Consider the following 20842-nt stretch of genomic DNA (forward strand, 5'->3'; position numbering starts at 1 on the left):
CTGAGCTGGGAACTAAGATAGTAAGTATAAAAATCAAAGAAGTAAAAACCATGTATTCAATCTGAATTGCAAAGATCACCATGAACTTGGATCCTGTTCATTGAAAGAGCATAAAAGCAATGACATTCTAGTAGCTGTAAGCACTCTTATCTCTGTGATTTTGATTTCTAAATGCCTATATCACCTAAGAGGAACCAGGTGGCCTTGGGAAAATGGTTAATTCAAGGACTAAGGCAGGAAACGTACACTGCGTGGACTGGACATCTTGGTGAACAAAAAGCAAAGTGCTCAAAGATGACTAGGGTGGACTATATTCAAAGAGTGCAGAAACTGGCCTGAAGAAGCATCCACTGGCAAAATTTGGGACAGTCTGAGCAAAAAGAATGATTGTAAATAAAATGCATCACATATATAAATATTTATGAGTCCATAATGATGCTCAGAGACAGAAAGGAGAAAACAAAAGACAAACCCTTCTTTACCACCATTGAAGCTGACTATTCATTTCATTTGCTATCATATGCTTGATTTTATTCGGTACCATTAAAAGAGAAACTTTGTCAACTAAACTATGGCAATGTTATCCATATCCCTTGAACTTTTAATCTCATACTTACTGAAAAAGCTATTAGTTTTGTTTGGATAGATCTATCTTATATATCACTATATATACATAAAAGTAAAACTGTAAGCTAAATATAAAGTAGATGGGTTATCGCTTTACAAGAATACAGTTAGTCCTTGAACAACAAAGGACTTAGGAGCACCAAACCCTTTGCAGTCTAAAATCTGCATATAACTTGACTCTGCCAAATTTAACTAATAGCCTACTGTTAACTGAAAGTCTTACTGATAACACAGAAGTAGACTGAAATCTACATATATTTTATGTGTTCATATATTTTTCTTCATTTTTTGAATACTTCCAGGCTATGTAGTTCATCTGCAAGTTTTTTCAAATTGTTACAAATCTCCAAAAAATGTTCCAACACATTTCTTGGGAAAAAAAATCTGCATATAAGTGGACCCGAGCAGTTCAAGTTCATGTTGTTCAAGGGTCAACTGTATATGAAATGTGGTCACTTCATCAACCACAAACCTTTGGTTTACTAACATCACATTCATGCCAGAAGCTTAGTTTCCATGCTCTTTTTGCATATACAATAATTTTTTTTTAAGTTGGAGTCTTAACTCTGTCATCCAGACAGGAGTGCAGTAGCATGATCATGACAGACTTGCCTGGTCTCAGACAATCCATCCGCCTCAGTATCCGCAGTTGTTGGAACTACAGGCATACACCACCACACCCGGCTAATTAAAAAAATTTTTTTGTAGAGAAGAGGCTTCACTATGCTGCCCAGGCTATCTTGAACTCCTGGAGCCAAGCAATCCGCCCACTTCAGCCTCCTGAAGCCTATAAGCAATAGCTTGGTTTCAATGCTGAATCATACTATACTTGTTCTGAAGACATTTTAAGTAGCACTTAACCCTAACACATGTAATACAAACAATATTCATAATTCAATTAACAAGATAATATAAAAAATTAAGACCAATTTTGCATGTGTGTACAGATGCCATAACGTCTGCCTGGTCAACAACTAGTGCAAGACATTATCGATTATGAACACATCCTGACTTCATATATCTTTTTTTTTTTTTTTTTTTTTGAGTTGGAGTCTTACTCTGTCACCCAGACTGGAGTGCAGTTGCCGCTCCCGGCTACCGTAGCCTCAACCTGCTGGGCTCCAGCAATCCTTCCGCTTCAGCCTTCTGAGTAGCCAGAATTACAGGCATGCGCTACCATGCCCGGCAGATTTTTTGATTTATTGTAGAGATGAGGTCTCACCACCCAGGCGGGTCTTGAACCCGCGGGCCCAGGCAATCCACTCACCTCAGCCTCCCAAAGGCGCGGGATTACAGGCTGAGCCACCGAGCCCGACTGACTTCATATATCTTAAAGATGCTTAAAGTATAAACACCCTCACATGTCTTCCCATTGATGAAATGTGATTTGAGTAGAAATCTCACTCTGTTGCCCAGGCTGGAGTGCAGTGGCACGTTGATGGCCACCGCAGCCTCGACCTGCTGGGCTCAGAGGATCCTTTCACTTCAGCCTTCCAAGTAGCTGGAAGCACAGGCATGTTCTACCACACCCAGCTAATTTTTTTTTTTTTTGAGTTGGCGTCTCACTCTGTCACCCAGACTGGAGTGCAGTGGCCGCTCCCGGCCACCGCAGCCTCGCCTACTGGGCTCCGGGGATCCTACCACCTCAGCCTTCCAAGTAGCTAGAATTACAGGCATGCACTACCACGCCCGGCTGATTTTTTTATTAATTGTAGAGATGAGGTCTCGCTGCCCAGGCGGGTCTCGAACCCACAGGCTCAGGCAATCCACTTACCTCAGCCTCCCAAAGGCGCAGGATTACAGGCTGAGCCACCGAGCCCGGCTTTAAAATTTATTGTAGAGACGAGGTCTCGAACCCCTGGACTCAATCTTCTCACCTGCCTCCCAAAGTGATGGGATTATAGGCATGAGTCACCACACCCAGTTAGATGAATGTGATATTAAGCCAACTCTTATATACTGATAACTGGTAACTGAAGGAAAAATTATGCATTATCCCAGCTTTCTGATAGGAGAAAGTAATCAAATGATGAAGAACAGCCCTATTTTTCATTCTTGTAGACTGAATGTAAGTTCTATCCTCTTAACCCATTTTTAAGAGCACAGTATGATATTATAAGTCACTCTGTCAAACAGCAGATCTCTAGAACTTATTCATCTTGTTTAACCGTAACTTTATACCCACTGAACAATTCCCATTTTTTCCTCTCCTACCCCTTAGCAACCATCGTTCTATTTTTTACTTCTATCAGTTTGACTATTTTAAGCTACTTCATATAAGTGGAATTATGCAGTATTTGTCCTTCTGTGACTGTTTTTCATTTAGCATAATGTCTTCCAGATCCACCCATATTTAGAAAAATGTCAGACATTCAATGTAAAAAAGTGATAGGTTTAAAAAATCATCACTTTGCGATCCCTAATGAAAAATTAGTTTACTTAAGGATCATCAATAGATGTGAAACTACTAGAACAAAGATTAATGGAGTACTGGATAATCACATGGTAGCAAATTACTGCCCCACAATTTTTTTTTTGCTGGACACCAAGGGAAGAAAGTACTCCTACAAGGCCTAGACTTGGCTCTTAAACCTTAACCTAGTGATCAACTTGGCATCAAGACCTCTGGATGTGATGTAATAAGAGAGGCATTTCATACTCCACTAAAAAAACAAGTTTCACCTGAACCTAACCCAGTATTTACCTCTTTCAGGCCACCAGAAATACAGGGATTCAGGAATAAGTGAAGCAACATCATGAATAGTGATGGGACAATGGACAGGACAACTAGACTTATTCTCTTCAACAAAATACTCTGGGCATGGATTTGCCTTGCCTTCCTGCAGTGCTTCTACTAAAACCACCAGCCGTGGACTAAAACAAAGCTGTATCTACTGTCACAGTACCTTGCATATAGCACTGCACTGGAACTCAACCTGCAACTAACAAAGTGTGGCAATGGGCTTGTACTCATGGTGCCAGACAGGTGATGATACTTTGCATGGCAGGGGTAAAGTTCTATAAGAAGCAGTATATGCTCTAAATCAATCACCAGTATATGTTTCTGCCTTTCCCACAGCAAAATAAGGTTTAATAACCTTCTTGGTACTGTTTAATGCTATCAGTTATAAATTCAAGCAGTGAGTTTCACTGCTATATCTTTGATCTTCTGTCTTTCGATGTTTTTTTTGTGTTGATATGCATCCTTGTTTTCATTCTTTCTCTCTTTTGCTCCAGACTTTCTTTTCTAGTCTCCCCACCAGCACTGCCCTTGGTAATCTGAAAAGTCTATAGTGTGTTTTTGGAAACACTAATGGTACTTTTGGAGAGAGAGAACTTAGCACCTCTATAACTTCTCCCAACCCTCCTTTATTCTCCTGCTTTTCACTAGTATCCTCTTGAACATATTTCCTCTATTATGCCAAATGTTTACCAGAATACATTATTTCAAGTAGAGTATAAGTATTACTACCTTTTGTTTTAGAAAAACATTTAACACAGCTATTTAAATTTAAACTTTGTACTTGAATAGATTTAGCATTCACTGTCAGGTCCTTCATACTACAACTTCCCCAGCTATTCTTTATTTTGATTCATCTCCAGAAATTTTGAGTTCCTACATATCTGTTTTTGTGGTGGCTCTCATATGAATGGTGACTTAATTGGGTATAAAATTTGTGGGTCAAACTTTTAATCTCAGTACTCTGGGGACTGCAATACATACCTGGATATTCAACAGAATACTCATATCCAAAATGAAGAACCCTTACCAAGCAATAACAAAAGAAACACACTAGAAAAATGAACAAAGAACTTAAAATGGCATTCTACAGAAGAAGGCATCTGAAAAAGCATTCAACCTCATTAATCATCAGGGAAATGCAATTTTAAACCACACCTATTACATACCTACCACAGTGTCAAAGATCGACGGTACCATTTGCTGGTTAGGTTGTGGAACAATGCTGGTGGGAGCTTGAATCACAATGACCACTTTCAAAAACCTATGGTACTTACTGAAGCTGAACACTCACAATTTCAGTCCTAGGTAAATACCTAACAGAAGTACATAAATGTGTAAATAAATGTACCAAGAGACAGGTATAAGAACATCTTATACAAGTATGATTCATAATAACCCCCAAATGGAAACAATCTAAAAGACCATCAACCTAGTAGATAAATTGTGGTATATTCATAAAATGGAATACTGTACAGCAATGAGAATAAACAACAGGTATAGATAACATATGTACACACACAGATAACACAGATGAATCTTACAAACACATCATTGAGTGAAAGCCAGAATATAAAAGGGTATATACATATGTATGCATGATTTCATAAATCCAAAATTCAAGAACAGGCAAAACTGATCAGTGTAGTTAAAAGAACAGAGGCTGGGCTTGGTGGCTCAGCCTGTAATCCCAGCACTTTGGAGGCCGAGGCGAGTGGATTGCCTGAGCCCACGAGTTCACGACCAGCCCCGGCAACTCGGCAAGACCCAGTCACTACAATAAAAAATAAAAAATAAAAATTGCTGGGCGTGGTAGTATGTTCCTGTAATTCGGCAACTTAGAAGGCTGAGGTGGAAGGATCACCAGAGTCCAGCAGATTGATGCCGGGGTAGCCGTGAGCGTGCCATTGCACTTCTGTCTAGGTGACAGAGTTGAGACTCCAACTCAAAAAAAAAAGAAGTTAGAACAGAACAGTTACTTTGGGGCGGGGGGGGCAGTCAGCAAACAGTCTGTTACGTGCCAGACAGTAAACACCTTAGGTTTTACAGGGCATGTAGTCTTGGGAACAACTCAACTTTGCTGCTGTATTACAAAAGTAGCTATAGACAATACATAAACAAATGAGCATGGCTATATTTTGATAAACTTTATTTATGGACCCTGAAATTTAAATTTCACAGTATTTTCATGAGTCATCAAGCGCTACTCTTCATTTAATTTTTCTCCAACCATTTAAAACCATAAAAACCATTTTTACTCATGAATAGGAGCCAGATTTGGGCTGCAGGCCATAGCCTGCCAACTCACACTTTATGGAACTGGATGGTAAGTGGGCTTCTGAGGTGCTGGGAATGTTCTGTTCTGCTGGTAACACAAGTGTGTGCCTTTCATAAAACTGTACTGAGTTGTATACCTAAGACATATATTTTCCTATGTATGCACTTCAATAAAAAATGTCTTTTAAAAGTGCTCTTAAAAAGTTTACAATAACCAGGTATATGTGACCAACTTGATTTTTCTTTGTTAATTTGTAGGTGATTCTTCGTCCTTGAAATTCAACATATTCATAACAATCATTATTAATTAATTTTTACTCATTTTCCCCAGGACAACTTTCTTATCCTAAAGCTTTTCTCATTTCCCAAAAGATTTCTATTCTGTCTTTGACTCACCTTTGTCCAGTTTATTCCACACTCCTCACAGGCAGCACCAACAAATGTTCCCAAACATTCCCAACAGCATGAATGCATTCTGAATGATCCCTACTGTCTCTCTTTGGCATTTCTCATATTTTCTCTGATTATGTTCATTTCTATGGGTTTTTTTTTTATTGTTTTGGGGTGACCTTTCAAGCTTGTCTCTCTTCCTCACTGAATTGCTTTTTCTGCAATTCTGATTCTGCTTTTAGCAGTTTCTAATATACTTGTAAGTGCTTTGTAATGGTATGGTTCTTCCGGAATTTAACTGTCATGACCACTTTGTAACTTTGTTACTTTGTTGTTCAGTTTTTACTTCACACTGAACATTTTCTTCAACTTTCCTGAAGGTATAAATCAGCTGATTAAACAATCCTTGTATTTTGTCATATAAGTTTTCATATTAAATGTTACATTATCTCTCCCCCTTTCTCGTAGGATTTGAATGGGTAACGTATTGGATTTTTTTGTTTGTTAATTGCTGTTTTGATAGAAGTTCTTCTCTAGTTTCTCCCCCTTGATACAACTGACATTCTAGACCAGATAATTCTTTGTGGTGAGAGCCGTTCTGTATGCTGCAGGAGGCTTAGTGGCATCCCCGGCCTCTAGATGCCAATAGTACTACATCGCTTGTGACAACCAAAAATTTCCTCAAGATATCGCCAAATGTCCCCGGGGGAAAGGGATAAAATAGTCTCCAGTTGAAAGTGAAGCTATGGGTCTAGACTCATTTGCACAAAAACAGAGTGAGAAGAATTTCCTTACTCCTATTTAACTGGACACTGCTCAAATTCTTCCCTTAGAAATTAAGCTAGAGGACTGAATGTTGTAGAGGTTTAAATTATTCGTACAGAAGTTCAGCAGTTTGAGAGGAGACAAGAAGAACTGGGGCTGGCTGTGGACAGTTGCAACTGGGAAATTTCATCTCCAAGTACCCAGTCAGAGCCAATGCCTCTAACTTGTGTTGCAACTGGGAAATTTCATCTCCAAGTACCCAGTTAGAGCCAGTGTCTCTGGACGTTGAAGGTTTGGTTGTGTTCTGTTCTGATGGGGATGCACACTCCAGGTTCTTGGTGCAATCCTTCAAAACAGAGTGAGGTGGCCACTCTGACAAGACATCAAGGTAAAATAAAGCCCCACGATTTGCAGGATTTTTGTTTAATGGTTCAGCAAATATTTTTTTCTCTGCCCAATGGAGAATATTCTAGAAGCCAGCTACAGAACTGGCTCCTAGGATATGACTGTCTATCTCTCCAACCAATTGTCCTCAGCCCAGACCTTATCCCCATCAGAAGCTGAAACAAAAGGGGAAAGTGACCTACTTGCATTCCCCATTTTCCAGAGAGTAAACCTTGTATATGGGTGCTCTCCAGTCTGTTTCTCCAAGTTGTGGGGTCCCTCTGAGACTCCACTATTGTTTCTTCCCACTCTGGGAGCTGTACACCCTAGTATCATCCTTTAATCCAACTTGATTTCAAAGTGGCAGACAGCCCTTGGAATTCATAGCTTAAGATTGGGGCTACTCCGAAATTTCAGCTGATGAAACTTTGTCCTGTATTTTTGTTTCTTTTGGTTCCTTTCACCAGATTTCAGGAAAAAAGTATTTCACTATCTTGCTGTTAAGTCATCATTTTTCCTTTTAGTCCTCAGGGTAATATTCTTCCTTCTCTACAAAGTGGCATAGCAGGAAAATGGCTCAACTACTCTCAAAGAAAAATCTGCTTTATGTCTCGCTTTGATCAGTGAGAGAAGAAGTGAAGTTTTTCCCTCTCTCTCTCTCTAAAATGCATATTAGAAAGCTCTGGGGGAGAGCAGGAATGCAAAATCCAATTTTTGAGAAAACTCTGGTTATGTGGCTCTAGGTGTTTTTCTTAACCCTGTACACTTAATTTCATACTCATTAAAATAGAAAAATATGCTTTATTCCACTTCTGCACTAGGCTGGGGGAAGAATGAAATGTATCCTTTCTGCTATCAGCAAGGGACACTAAACACAAGACAGTACTCACTACTACCTAACAGAAAGAGGAATCTTAATATCTTTTTTTTTTTTTTGAGTTGGAGTCTCACTCTGTCTCCCATTCACCTCAGCCTCCCAAAGGCACGGGATTACAGACTGAGCCACCAAGCCCGGCTGGAATCTTAATATCTAAATGAACTTTCCACCTTTTCCCCCCCCTCTCTCTACGCATAAACTAGGGCATCCACACTTTCCCAGTGGGAAACCCACAGCCAGGAATATACTTGAGTACACAGCTGGGGCATGTCTTCTTTCTTATGACACTGGTACAGAGAGACAGTTGATAACTGGTATACAATTAATGTAGATATGAAGATCATACAAAAGTTTTATTTGTATCTATCCTTTTTTTCTAAACAATCTATAATGCCTCAATGTCTTAGTCTGTTTTCTACCAGAAAACCTAAAACTGGGTAAGTTATAATGAAAAGGAATTTCTGATAGTTATGGAGACTGAGAAGTCCAAGGACAAGGGGCCATATTTGGTTAAGGCCTTCTTGTTGGTGGAAACTCTCTGCACAGGGCATCACATGGTGAGGAAGCTGTGCATGCTAGCTCAGGTCTCTTCCTCCACTGCCCAGGCTGGAATGCAATGGCATAATCATGGCTCACCACAGCCTTTACCTCCTGCCCTCAAGCAATCTTTGTGCCTCACCCTCCCAAGTAGATAGGACTACACATGCTACCATGCTCAGTTAATCTTTTTTTTTTTTTGTAGAGACAAGGTCTCATGTTGCCCAGGCTAGTCTCAAATTCCTGGGCTCAAGTAATCCTCCCACCTCAGCCTCCCAAAATGCTGGGATTTCAGGCATGAACCACCATGCCCGTGCTTCATAAAGCTATTAATCTATAAATGGCTTAATCCACTCATGAGGGCAGAGCCCTCATCACTCAATCACTCAGTCTTACAGACTCTACCTCTCAATTCTGCCACATTGGGGATTAAGTTGCAACATGAGTTTCAAAGGGGATGCACATTTAAACCATAGAACTCAGCTTCCCAATATAATTTTAGTGGTCTAAAAGCTGGACAGTGTAAGATTATACAGCTAATTAGACTTCACTTCCGTGACAGTCAATAATTTACTGCTAGCATGACGTCTCCTGATAGTCACAGGAGTTAGGCCCTAGCCTGGATAAGGAGTGCTAGATGTGTTTAACACTAAAATCTCAGGTCAACTGCCTGTGAGTTCATAGGCAGCATGCAGGACCTTTATAATAACGGGCACACACAGTGACAACACATATTAGAAGTAAAGAGATCATGCCTAAACCCATCTGATGTCTTCAAAGAGTGTAAATACGGAAGTGGAATAAGATTGATCAGTTCATCAAAAAATATGTACTAGTCTGCACTAGTCTAGATGCTTTGGATATACAACATGCAGTCTTAAAGAACCTGGAATTTAATTACAAAGACAGGTACGCATGAACAAATCATGTAAGATGAAAAAAGAATCCAGCATTAAATCTCAACCCTTCTTCAGCACTGATGCTGTCAGCACCCACCCGCCAACCTCGAAACTACATTGGTTCACTGGCAGTAGTGGGACACTGCCGGGGAGGGAGTGGGCACATAACATCAATAAGGGTACCCACACTTTACCTGTATGGTGACTATATATGTACCTAACCCTCATTTGTACCCCACATTTTAAAAATAAAATAAAGTAATTATATAGACACACACACACACACACACACACACACACACACACACACACACACATATAAAAAAGGAAATACATTGGTTCTTTAGCCTACTCTCTCCTCAGTTTCTCTCCACATCTTCTTTGTAGTCTTCTGTTTGAGCTCCCCTCCCCTAAATGTAGATATTCTCCATTCTCAGGCTTTTTCTTGATCTACATATTCAGCCTGGCGAAATGACCACAACTGAAAATTTCAACAACCAGTTTGCCAAAAAACCTCCAATCCACAGATGCAATCAGAAAGACAGACCAGGTCTCAGGATTATTTCTAATCTTGGCGAGTGGCAGCACCGTCAGCCCAGTTTCCCAGCCAGGAACCTCAGGAGTCATCTATGACTACTGCTTCTTATTCCTACATCCAACTGGTCACTGAAGCAGTGGATTCTTTTTCTTATTCTTTCTCTCACCTGTCCCCTGCCTACTCAAGGTAGTTCAGGTGCCCATTATATCTTGCCTGAACCACACCTGAGTCTGCAAACTGGTTTCTCTGGCTTTGGCTGAAACTCTCCTCTCCAGCCACTCCCAATCTTTCATCTTCTGCACCGGTCATACCAGAACTGCTTGTGCTTCCCCATGTCCTCTCATCTCCAAATCTTCACATGGTTTTCCTTATGTTTTTAATCTATATAAATCTTTTTTTTTTTTTTGAGTTGGAATCTCACTCTGTCACCCAGGCTGGAGTGCAGTGGCACGCTTGCGGCCATCACAGCCTCGACCTGCTGGGCTCAGGCGATCCTTCCACCTCAGTCTTCCAAGTAGCTGGAACTACAGGCGTATGCTACCATGACCAGCTAATTCTTTGATTTATTGTAGAGACGAGGTCTCACCATGTTGCCCAGGCTGGTCTCGAAACCACGGGCTCAGGCAATCCTCTCGCATCGGCCTCCCAAAGTGCTGGGATTATAGGCTTGAGCCACCACGTTCGGTCTGTATAAATCTTTATGTCCCTTTGCCTGGCACATGATTCCTTCACCCAGTTAATCTATTAAACTTCTGTTTACTCCTTAAAACTCAATAAGACATCACCTCCTCCAGGAAGTCCTCTCTAATATCCTCCTAATTCAGAGTCAGAGTCCCTGTCCTTTATATTTGTGTCCAAATAGTCTATTTGCTTTATTTAAAAAATACTTTTAAAAATATTTAAAATATATTAAGTTTCTCTTCATCTCAAACTGAATGCAGGGGGCAGGGAGGGGATGATAAATTCTCATAAAAACAAAAACTGCAGGAAAGAGACTTTCCATGGTCATAAGCAGAGATAACTTTGTATCTTCCACTCAGGATTGTCACCTGGTGGATACTGCCCTCAGACACATTTGCTGGACAATGTTCTCCTTGGGGTCACTTCTTTAGGGCAGAATAATCGACTGGTTAAGAAGCCAGCATTTCCATGAAGGCCCTCACTGACATCTCCACCTCCGAACTGCCTGCTTTTGCTGTGGTTTTGTCTCTGCAGCTTCCTGTTGGCTGCTCATGAGACACATCAAGACAGTACTTAAAAACGAACACACACTGTCTCCTCATCTATAAAATTAGGACTAGGAGATCTCAAAGGATCTTTTCCCACTAAAAAGCCATTTGGATTCATCCTCGGTCCTAAACTGGCTTCTCTTGGGAACTTTCCCCATTATGAAACTAAACAAAATGCACAAAGGCCCTAGCAAACAGTGTACGCAGCTTCTTGTTCTGTCCCTGACAATGGCATTATAGGTTGGTGGGGGGAGGGCGGGTGTCTCCAAAGGTTAGAAATACGTCCACATCCACAAGTCCCCTGCAATAATTCAACAAAGAAATTCAACTTGTGACTTGCCAGTCAGTCCGCCCGCCTGGAGCCAGGCTCGCTTGGGCAGCACGGCGGGGTCGCTGCTCTGTGGGCCGAGAGCTCGGGGCGTCGGCCTTCAGGTGCTGCTGCTGCTGGCCCTTCTTCGGCTGCCACCGCGCTCTGTGTGCAACCGGTAAAGGAGCCCCGCAGCCTGAGCGCCGCGTTGCACTCGGTTGAGGCGGGCGGTGGCCGGAGGAGAGGCAGGGGGTGCGGTGCAGGAGCAGGCGCCGGTGCACCTGCTGGAGGCCGAGCGGCAGAACCCGGCGCATGCCGAGGCACAGGAGGCTGAGGATCAGCAGGCGTGCGTCCTGGCGCAGCCGCTGCGCGTTGGGGCTCCCCCGCGCCTCCGACCCGGCTCTGGGCCCGGACGACGACCCCGCCGCGCCCGCTGCGCAGCTTGCCTGTGCCCGGCTCCGCCCTCGCCTTGACCCCACCGCCCTCGCAGCCCAGCTTGTTCCCACGCCCGGCCCCGCCGCTGCGCTTCGACTCCAGCCCCCAGTCTACGACTACAGCACTGCAGGCTCAGATGCCGAGAACGCTGGCGATGAGACACCAGACGTGGACCCCGAATTGCTGAGGTCTTTGCTGTGGCAGATCCTGGCAGGAAGCGCGGACCCGGAGGCGGTGGCCGCCCCTGCCGCCTCAGCTGACCAGGATGTGGGCCCCGAGGTGCTCCCTGAGGGCATATTGGAGGCGCTGCTGCGCAGGAGACCCCTGCGCCCCAGGCGCTCGCACGTCGCTCCCTTCCACCCTGAGCACTGCCGGGATACTGCACGCCCTGGGACCCAGGTGCATCCCACCACCATGCCACCTGGATTGCTCCCACCAGCACGTCCAGAGCAACTTAACTGGGCCAGACCTCCGGTCCAAAGATCCCCAACCCCGGCCCCACAATAAAAACCATCTGAAGCGGAAAAGAAAAGAAAAGAAGCTCAACTTGTGTTAAATTTTCTCAAAACTGTAAATATCATACTACCTTTTAGAGGAAGGCATTTCCTTCCATTTAGGAGGCATTTCTTCTAATTTTACTTATTTGGAGCTTCAAGAGGTGCTTTTAATTTTAATATTTCAGGATTCAGAGAACACATCCATATGAATCCCATCCAGAACTTCAGAAACTCATATCTTTTTTAATGCAAGTGCTGCCTGGTGATGCCCACGTTGGTCAAAAATTTTTTTAGCAAAAACTACCAAATAACTTGAATAATAGGTTTCTTTTGCTATGTTATAAGAACTTTTATGGTTTTATAAAGTTTTTCCCAAAGTTAATTACCAGCTGTTTATTAGGTGCACTTAATGGAGTCTCCAAATTTCACATTCACTTCTATGGCAAATTCTTCCTTATATTAATCCACTCCTCTCTCCTTACCATGGGTGAGGGGATGAGTTTATTGAAAATGGGACTGTCCCATCTGACAGTAATCCCAGAATGAACATTTTTATTTCTAAGTCTTACTCTGAGCCTGAATTCACAAAGACAAATTCTACCACAGCAGATGAAGCACCTATCCAGGCGATTCTAGAAAAACAGGATGGCTTTCCCTTACAGCATCCTCAGGCCCTCCAGAAACTGTTTCACAGCAAATCACTTACTTGGCCTTCTTCATTCTACCACCATTGTTTTAGTTAGGACTTGTTTCTCAACTGCTATTTCAATCACAAAATGGCATCTGATGGTTATGAGTCCAAGTGCATAGGTTCAAATCTCACTTTTACTATTTGTATGACCTTGGTAAATTATGTAACTTAACTTCTGTTCCTCATGATTAAAATGGAGCCATGGACAGTACTCACCTCATGTAGCTGTTACAAGGATTAAATAAGTGGTGACTACAAAGTACTTGGCACAGTGCCTAGAACAGACCAAGTGTTTCACAAATACTATTATTAGTATTATTGCTCTCAACAGCTTCTCAACTGATCTCCTGCTACAAGGTTATCACCCTTGACCAATCCAACTTCCATGCTACTGCTAGGGGGCACTTTGAAAGATATCTGATTATGAAATACATATTTCTTTATAGAAAATTCAGAAACCATAAGGGAGAAGTCGCCCATAGAAAAAAACCACTGTTGACATAATTCCTTCTAGTCTTTTTTCTAGTTTTTTTAACTTAGTGAGATGATCATTTATATATACTGTTCATTTTGCTGTTTTCACTTCAGCTTTTTTCTATAATTTAACATTTAACAGCACAAGGTAGGTCTGGTTCTATTTCCTTGCTTAAAATTAGATGTAAATGTTTTGTTTGTATTAAATACAAATAAAATACAAACTGGAGTAATAAATAATGGACGGTGATGGGAATGATGGGAACCTCTGATCCCCTCATCTCTTGCCTACTGTCCCTGCCCCTCACCGTGTGCCAAGGCAATACCTGCCAACACTGCCATTTGCCTCGGGCTTTCTCTGATGCTGACAGCCTACTGCCTGCGTATCTGCTCACTGACTTCAGGCTGAGATATACCCTCTCTGGTGGGGACTCCTCAGGTCCAAGGAATGCAGAACACTGAGGCTTCAGGTCCACCCCTGCAGAGAGCCTTCCATCCTGCAAGCTTCCTCCTTGTTGCCCCTAAGACTGTGCTTATGCACCCTTAACCTGAAGGGACCGCTTTCTTGCCTCTCCCCATCTGTGCTCACTACATTTTTCAAGGCCCAGCTCTGAACAAAAGTTTTCAAAATAAACCTTACCCTCCGTGATGACAACCAAGCCTGCTATTACAGGGCACTCTCAGAATTTAGCCACTTCCACGTGACAGCACAGGCCTTGGAGGTAGAAGGCACTCAGCAGACAATCACTGAATGGGTGACTGAATATTTTATCTGTTTATTTTGTCTTCTTAAGTAAACCGCAAAGTGCTCTAGTCATGAGCCATTTCTCTTAAATGTTTACCCTTATTGGTAGTTAATTACTGGTAAGCTATCAATAAATGATAAAGGAAGAGCCAATAGTTTTCTTTCTTTAAAAAGGTGTCTTTTTGTTTCTTTGTTTTTAACTTCTTTTTCTTGCCTTATTTGACTTGATGGTTTGTTTTTTGTTGTTGTTTTTGTTTTTGAGTTGGAGTCTCACTCTGTAACGCAGGCTGAAGGGCAGTGGCTCAATCATAGCTAGCACAGCTTCAAACTGCTGGACTCAGCCTTCTGAGTAGCTGGGGCTACAGGCGCACATCACCACACCCAACTAGATTTTTTATTTGTCGTAGAGACCAATCTCACCACATTGCCCAGGCTGGTCTTAAACGCCTGGGCTTAGGCAACCCTCTTGCCTCAGCCTCCCGAAGTGTTGGGACTACAGGTATGAGTCACCTCACTCTGTCTGGACTTGATAGCTTTGATAACAGCTAACACTCTTGTCCAGACATGGTTTTAAGCGCTTTACACATATTAACTAATTTAATCCTTACAACAGCCCAGGTGAGGTAGGTACTATTAACATTTACATTTTGTATATGGGGAAACAGAAATACTGACAGGTTGTATAAGATGCCTAAGTGTGCCCGGTTAGTAAATGATGGCATTGGAATTCAAATTAAAAAAAAAAACTAGTTTAACCAAACATCATGTCCATATAATTCAAATCAACAATTAAAATATTTACTAAGGATCAACTAACACTAGGTAAGATATTTCCTATCTTCGAGAAGGAGACGCAAGGTACTAAACACAGACAGATGGGGCAGACACAAACACACTGAGAGAAGAGGCAAGGGGATCCAGTTCCTGTGATCAGAACAAACTTCCCCATAAGCAGGGAAATAAGGGGTCTTCAAAGTCATCTCTAAGAATGAACAGAGTTAGTGGGAACCACAATGTAAAAGCAGATCTGTGAATGTCTGGCAGGACCTTCTACATCTGTTCACCCCCACATAGAAGCACTGGGGCCAACTTTTCCTTGTTTCCCAAGCAATTCCTTGTCACCGACCTCTCTGCTTTGTCTGTAACTGAAGTGGACATAACAGCTCAGCTCCTTCCCATTGACTGGGACACACTTTACTTGACATTTACACATTTTAACAAGCAGAGAAGACAGTCTTTTTCTAAGACTCGTTTATGTATCATAAAATCACAAGAACTCAATACGCTCTTAGCCAGCATCATTCTTTTTCCGTCAACATCTGAAGCGCATGTATCTTTTACAGAACACTCCATAAACAGAGAGTGAGAGCCAAGAGTAGACCCAGAGTTTACCACTGCCCTGGGGACCTCCTCCGAGACAGTGCACATCCAAGGGAGCAGTCCTCAGAGGCCCAATCCCTGCTTTTATTTCAGAGGCAAGGCTTAGAAGCTGACTGGACCCCTCAGCACTCTCAGGCGCGACCTGTCTGCTAACTACATTCAACCCGTAATTCGGACCCTGATCTGGTCCCTAAGTCACTTCAAACTAGCATGCCCAAAGGGAACTCATCCCTTCTCCTCCAAATCTGTGTTCTCAGTGAGTACCACCACCCCCAAGCAGAGACCTGAGTTGTCCTTATCCCCTCCTCCTGAGAGACCTTTCAACAACCCTTCCCTACTTTGCTCCCTCTGCTACCCACTCTTTCAGGCCAGGGCCTTGTCACTTCCTGCCTGGCTCAGGACAACACTGACTTACGGTTCTCCTGCCAATCTTTGCTCCCCCCTACAAGCCAAGAGAGTCTTTCAAAAGCAGGAGGTGACAGAGCATTGCATACTTTAAAACCCTCAGAAGTTCACTATTATCTATGGGGTCAAATCAAACTCCTGATCATAGGTCCCTGGGCCCTGCACGATCTGGCCCCAGCCTGCTCCCCTCTCCCCACTCTAACCGACCTTTTGTTCACCCCCACACATACCCAACTCCTTTTGCTCTTGACAGACCAAGAACAGTCCAAATAAGTCCTATCCTCACAGCCACTAAGCTGTTGTTCAAGCTACCCTTCTTCCTAGAATGTATTCTTTCTACCTGATGGCCCTACAGGGCTCAGCACAAGCATCACCTCCCACAAGGAAGGTCTCCATGATGCCTCAATCCCATCTGTATGACAAAGCACCTACACCCACCTCTACTGATGTAGCATACACCCATAGTACCATATCAGTTTTCTTTAGCCTATGAGCTCATTTTTGCGTTCCCAGGATCCAGTGTGGCAGTGGACACACAGTTAATGTTTGCCAAATGAAACAGCCCACAAATCCAAGCCCAAAAGGCCACACAACCTTTTGCCCTTCCCTGACACCCAGGTGGACTTACCGACGCAGTCACAGGTGGGGAACTCGGCCTGGGCTCTCTTGGCAGGTGTGTCCAGCAAACTCTTGGTGGGTGTGTCCAGGTACTTAAGAGGTGACTCCAAGAAGCCACTGAGGGTGGGTGTGAGTGGGTTCTCAGCCTTGGTGGGTGTGGCCTCCTGGTCTCCCTCCTCTGAATGGAAACAGGTGGTTGAAAGCACAGTCACAGCTCCCGAAGACTCAATCTTGATTTGCTTGGGGGAGCGGGTAGCAAAGGGGCTCTCGGGGGCTGGGAGACACGTTGGCTGGTTCTCAGGGTCCTGAATGGGCACAGAAGGGGGGCCGGGAAGCCCAAAGCTATCCCCAAATTCAGCCTCAAACTGTCGGATGAGCTCTTCCAGCTTGTCATCGGCAGGGGGAAGAGGGCCGGTGGAGCCTGGCTGCAGGGTTGCCATGGGGCTGGGGGACCTCATTTCCTGAGTAGGGGGCAGCAGGCTGTCCCCGGAGGGACTAGGTGCAAATAGCGCAAGAGAAGGTTCTGGGGGCAGGGGGACAGTCGAGACCTGTGAGGCAGGGGGAGGGGCAGGTGGTTGTGCCTGCACCTCCTCAGCAGCTGGGGACCGCAGCCCTTCCAGGATAATCTGCCGAATGGGTGGGAAGAGGGGCTGTGCTTCCCGGGGCCTGGACTTCTTGATCTGAATGGGCTTCCGGACACTGGGCTTGATCCCAGGGGCAGCCTTCTCTGCTCCCACGGGACCTCCGGCTGTTGTGGGGGGCTTCTTCTTCTTCTCCTTGGGTGGTCTGTCGGGAGGCCGTGGGGCCGGCGAGCTTGGCGGGGCCCACCAGCCAGGAGCAGGAGGCTCTGAGGGAGGGGGGAAGGAGGCGTCGTGGGCCAGTTCCAGGAAGAGGTTGCGCTTGTGGTGCAGGTGCTGCTGCAGGGCAGTCTGGGCCTTCTGGTGGGCATCAGGCTCGGAGGGTGGGGGAGGAACCTCCCTCTGGAGAGCAGGGGCTGGAGAGGGGGCTGGAGAGGAAGAGGGCCCCTCCACCTTGACCTTGGGCTTGGAGGGCAGGGCCTCAGGCCGCTTAAACACTGACTGGATGTAATCACTGGCGCTGCCCAGCAACTGTTCCAGTTCAGCCATGGGGTCGGGGCTGGGGCGGGGCATGGGCCAGGAGCTTCGGGGTGTTGCTGGCGGGGTGTCGGTGCCCCAGGCTTCGGGAAACTCAGTTCTCGGAGTGGCCGGAGGGAAGGCAGGGCTGTCAGGAGCAAAGGACGGGTGTTCTTCAGTGGGAACCACAGGCCACGAGGGCGTCCGAAGGTAAGATTGGGGAGATCTGAAAGGGGCAGGAGGGGACAAGGCCTCAGGGAGGGGACAAGAAGCCTGGGGGGTGGAATGAGAAGGCTGGGGAAGAGCAGAGGAGAGCTGTGTGAGGGCCTCGATGGCGATGGCGGTCTGCAGGCTGATGTTTTTTTCCTTGGCGATGCTCAGGGCACTCTGGGACAGGGGCAGGGCACTCTGGGACAGGGGCAGGGCACTCTGGGACAGGGGTAGGCCCTCTGGGGGAGGTAACTGGGGGGTCTCAGAGCTGAGGAGCGGCCTGGAGCTTGGTGCTGGGAGGCCAGTCTCACCAGGAGGCAGAGGCCCTGGGAGTCTGGGCCGCTCCTCCCCTCCTTCCATGACCACAGACTTGATCTTCCCCTCCAGCCACTCGAGGTAGTCAGGACACTCAGGGCCATCGCAGTTGCAGTTGGGTGGTTTCATGCCATGCCGTGCAAGGGTCAGTGCTGCCTGCAATGTGTCAAGGTCTTCGCTGCCAGCAGCGGAGCAGCTCTCGGGAGCTGGCCGGGGGCCCCTGTTGTTCCCAGCCTCGCGACTCATCTCACGGTTGAAGGTTTCATAGAGCCGGGTGCTAAGGGCCCCATAAGAGGACACAGCTTCGGCCACAGCCGAAAAGGCCACCAAATCGTGGGCATCTTCCAGGCGAGCAGTATGAGCTGGGCCTGGGGCAGCCTCCCAGTCGGGCTTTTGGTCTACCCGCCAAGGACCCCCAGCACCCAGCAGATTGGGTCCAGCGGGCTCTCTAGCACCATTGACCGGCGCCCCTGTGGCGCTTAGTGGCTGTGAGTCCCCATGGTATACTGGCCCTGAGTCCATCTGACCTGGAACAGGTCCATCAACTGGGCTGAGCTCTGAGCCTGTCTAAAGAGAGAGAGGGAGGGGAAAAAAGGGGAAAAAAATGAACCATGCTATTTGAAAAGCGTCTCTGCTTCACACCACTCAAAAGCACATCTAACCCTGACTTTTCTTGCAAATCCTCTCTCTGCTACTTCTCGAACCTCAGCTCACCTTCCCATGTCTCTGTTCCCCAGCTAGCTTCACCAGCAGGAATGGAAAGAAGATCCTAATGTGAGATTCTCAATGTTACTCAGATCCTTTTAGAGCCTCAACTGACCGCACTACTGAGACTCTCCTGAAACCAAGGAAACAAAAGTCCTTAATGCACAATGACCGAAATCATACTCATACTATGCTTATTTTGGTTTTTGTCAAGAGCTAACCAAGCCTGCATATAACCATGTGCCCTAAGCATGAAATGTGTGTCTATCAGGGTAGGGAAACAGTAGCTTTGATTAACAAATTCAGCTTGGACATGGGTCAGTCATGGCTTCCTAGTGGGAAGAACCCAGTTTCTCTCTCTCTTACCGTGCTCACTTAAGTCCAGGCTGAGCTCAGAGAGTTGGCGACAGACCACATTCCCACACAGAGCCCCAGGCCTGAGGAAAACACTGATGATTTGGCACAGCCTGTGTTTAGCCCCATGCCGAGCTAGTCATGCCAATGACAAGCAAGTTGCTGCTCAGAGAAAGATTCAGGCTGCTCCCCAAGCCCAGGAACTGTTATACACTTCTGATATCCACAGAAGCACACAAGAGAGGAGGGTCTGAGAGGAAGGGGGCCATCCCAGCAAGTTAAAAGTGAATACAAAGATGTGAAATTGACTTTGCAGGTTCACCCCTCAGGAAAGGAAAGTTCTCCCTCACTATAGAATGCCAAGAAAAAACATAAAATGACCGATTTAGAAAGTCAGCAGTGGTAGCAGGTGAAAGCTTGATGAGACACAGAACAGATGCATGGTACCAAAGCATCCTCAAAACTCCTTAGTTAGAATAATAACTTTATAGTGGAGAGATCTAGTGAACACCACTTTAACCCAATGACCGAAGTGAGCAATAGCAGCAATACTGGGACAAATCAACATCACACACTTCTTGAGGACTTAACATCACTCACCCAGACTCCTGCCGAAATGTTTAACTTGAATCTAACCATGAGGACATATAAGATAAACTCAAATTGAAGTACATTCTAGAAAGTACCTGGATTGTTCCCTTCAAAAATTTCTAAGTCAAAAAGGCAATCTCTTTTAACTTACCCAAGACCCACAGCTAACTGCATGTTCATGGATTAGATCTCAAACTGGGAAAAAATGGCTATAAAGTATATTACTGGGACTAGTGATGAAATTTGTATATGGATGTGAACAAGAGACAGTAAATCTCCTGCATATAAACTTTCAAAGATGCGAGTATGCATTCGCATGTCCAATCATGTAAGTAGATCATGTGTCTGGCATACATTGTCACGTGCATGCATCCTCTACACGTGGTTGTACTTTTGTATACTTTACCATACAGTAGTATATAGAGTACAGTAGAGTACAGTATCTTTATTTCAAGCCCAGGATGTCTGAAAGCAAGTGTAAAAGCAGTAGTGATGTAGCTGGTGCTATATAGCCGATTGTGCTGGTTGGGTACCCAGGCTAACTTTGTTGGATTACAAGCAAATTGGACTTAAGAACATGCTCAGCCGGGCTCGGTGGCTCAGCCTGTAATCCCGTGCCTTTGGGAGGCTGAGGTGAGTGCATTGCCTGAGCCCGCGGGTTCGAGACCCGCCTGGGCAGCGAGACCTCATCTCTACAATAAATCAAAAAATCAGCCGGGCGTGGTAGCGCATGCCTGTAATTCCGGATACTTGGAAGG

At 44.9% G+C, this 20842-nt stretch overlaps 1 protein-coding gene and 1 pseudogene across 1 annotated transcript in view; one reads left to right on the forward strand and one right to left on the reverse strand.

The window, feature by feature from the left end:
• TET3 (tet methylcytosine dioxygenase 3) overlaps positions 1 to 20842 on the reverse strand; it is a 127945-nt gene that overhangs the window by 49255 nt on the left and 57848 nt on the right. The window contains exon 3 of the mRNA XM_008064379.2: positions 16826 to 19001. Coding sequence (XP_008062570.1) covers positions 16826 to 19001 — 2176 coding nt within the window. The remainder of the gene's footprint in view (positions 1 to 16825; positions 19002 to 20842) is intronic.
• On the forward strand, positions 9968 to 12370 carry LOC103266749 (annotated as a pseudogene).

This window comes from Carlito syrichta, unplaced genomic scaffold, assembly GCF_000164805.1.
Source record: "Carlito syrichta isolate Samal-C Ts95f unplaced genomic scaffold, Tarsius_syrichta-2.0.1 Scaffold307324, whole genome shotgun sequence".
Classification (NCBI taxonomy): Eukaryota; Metazoa; Chordata; class Mammalia; order Primates; family Tarsiidae; genus Carlito; species Carlito syrichta.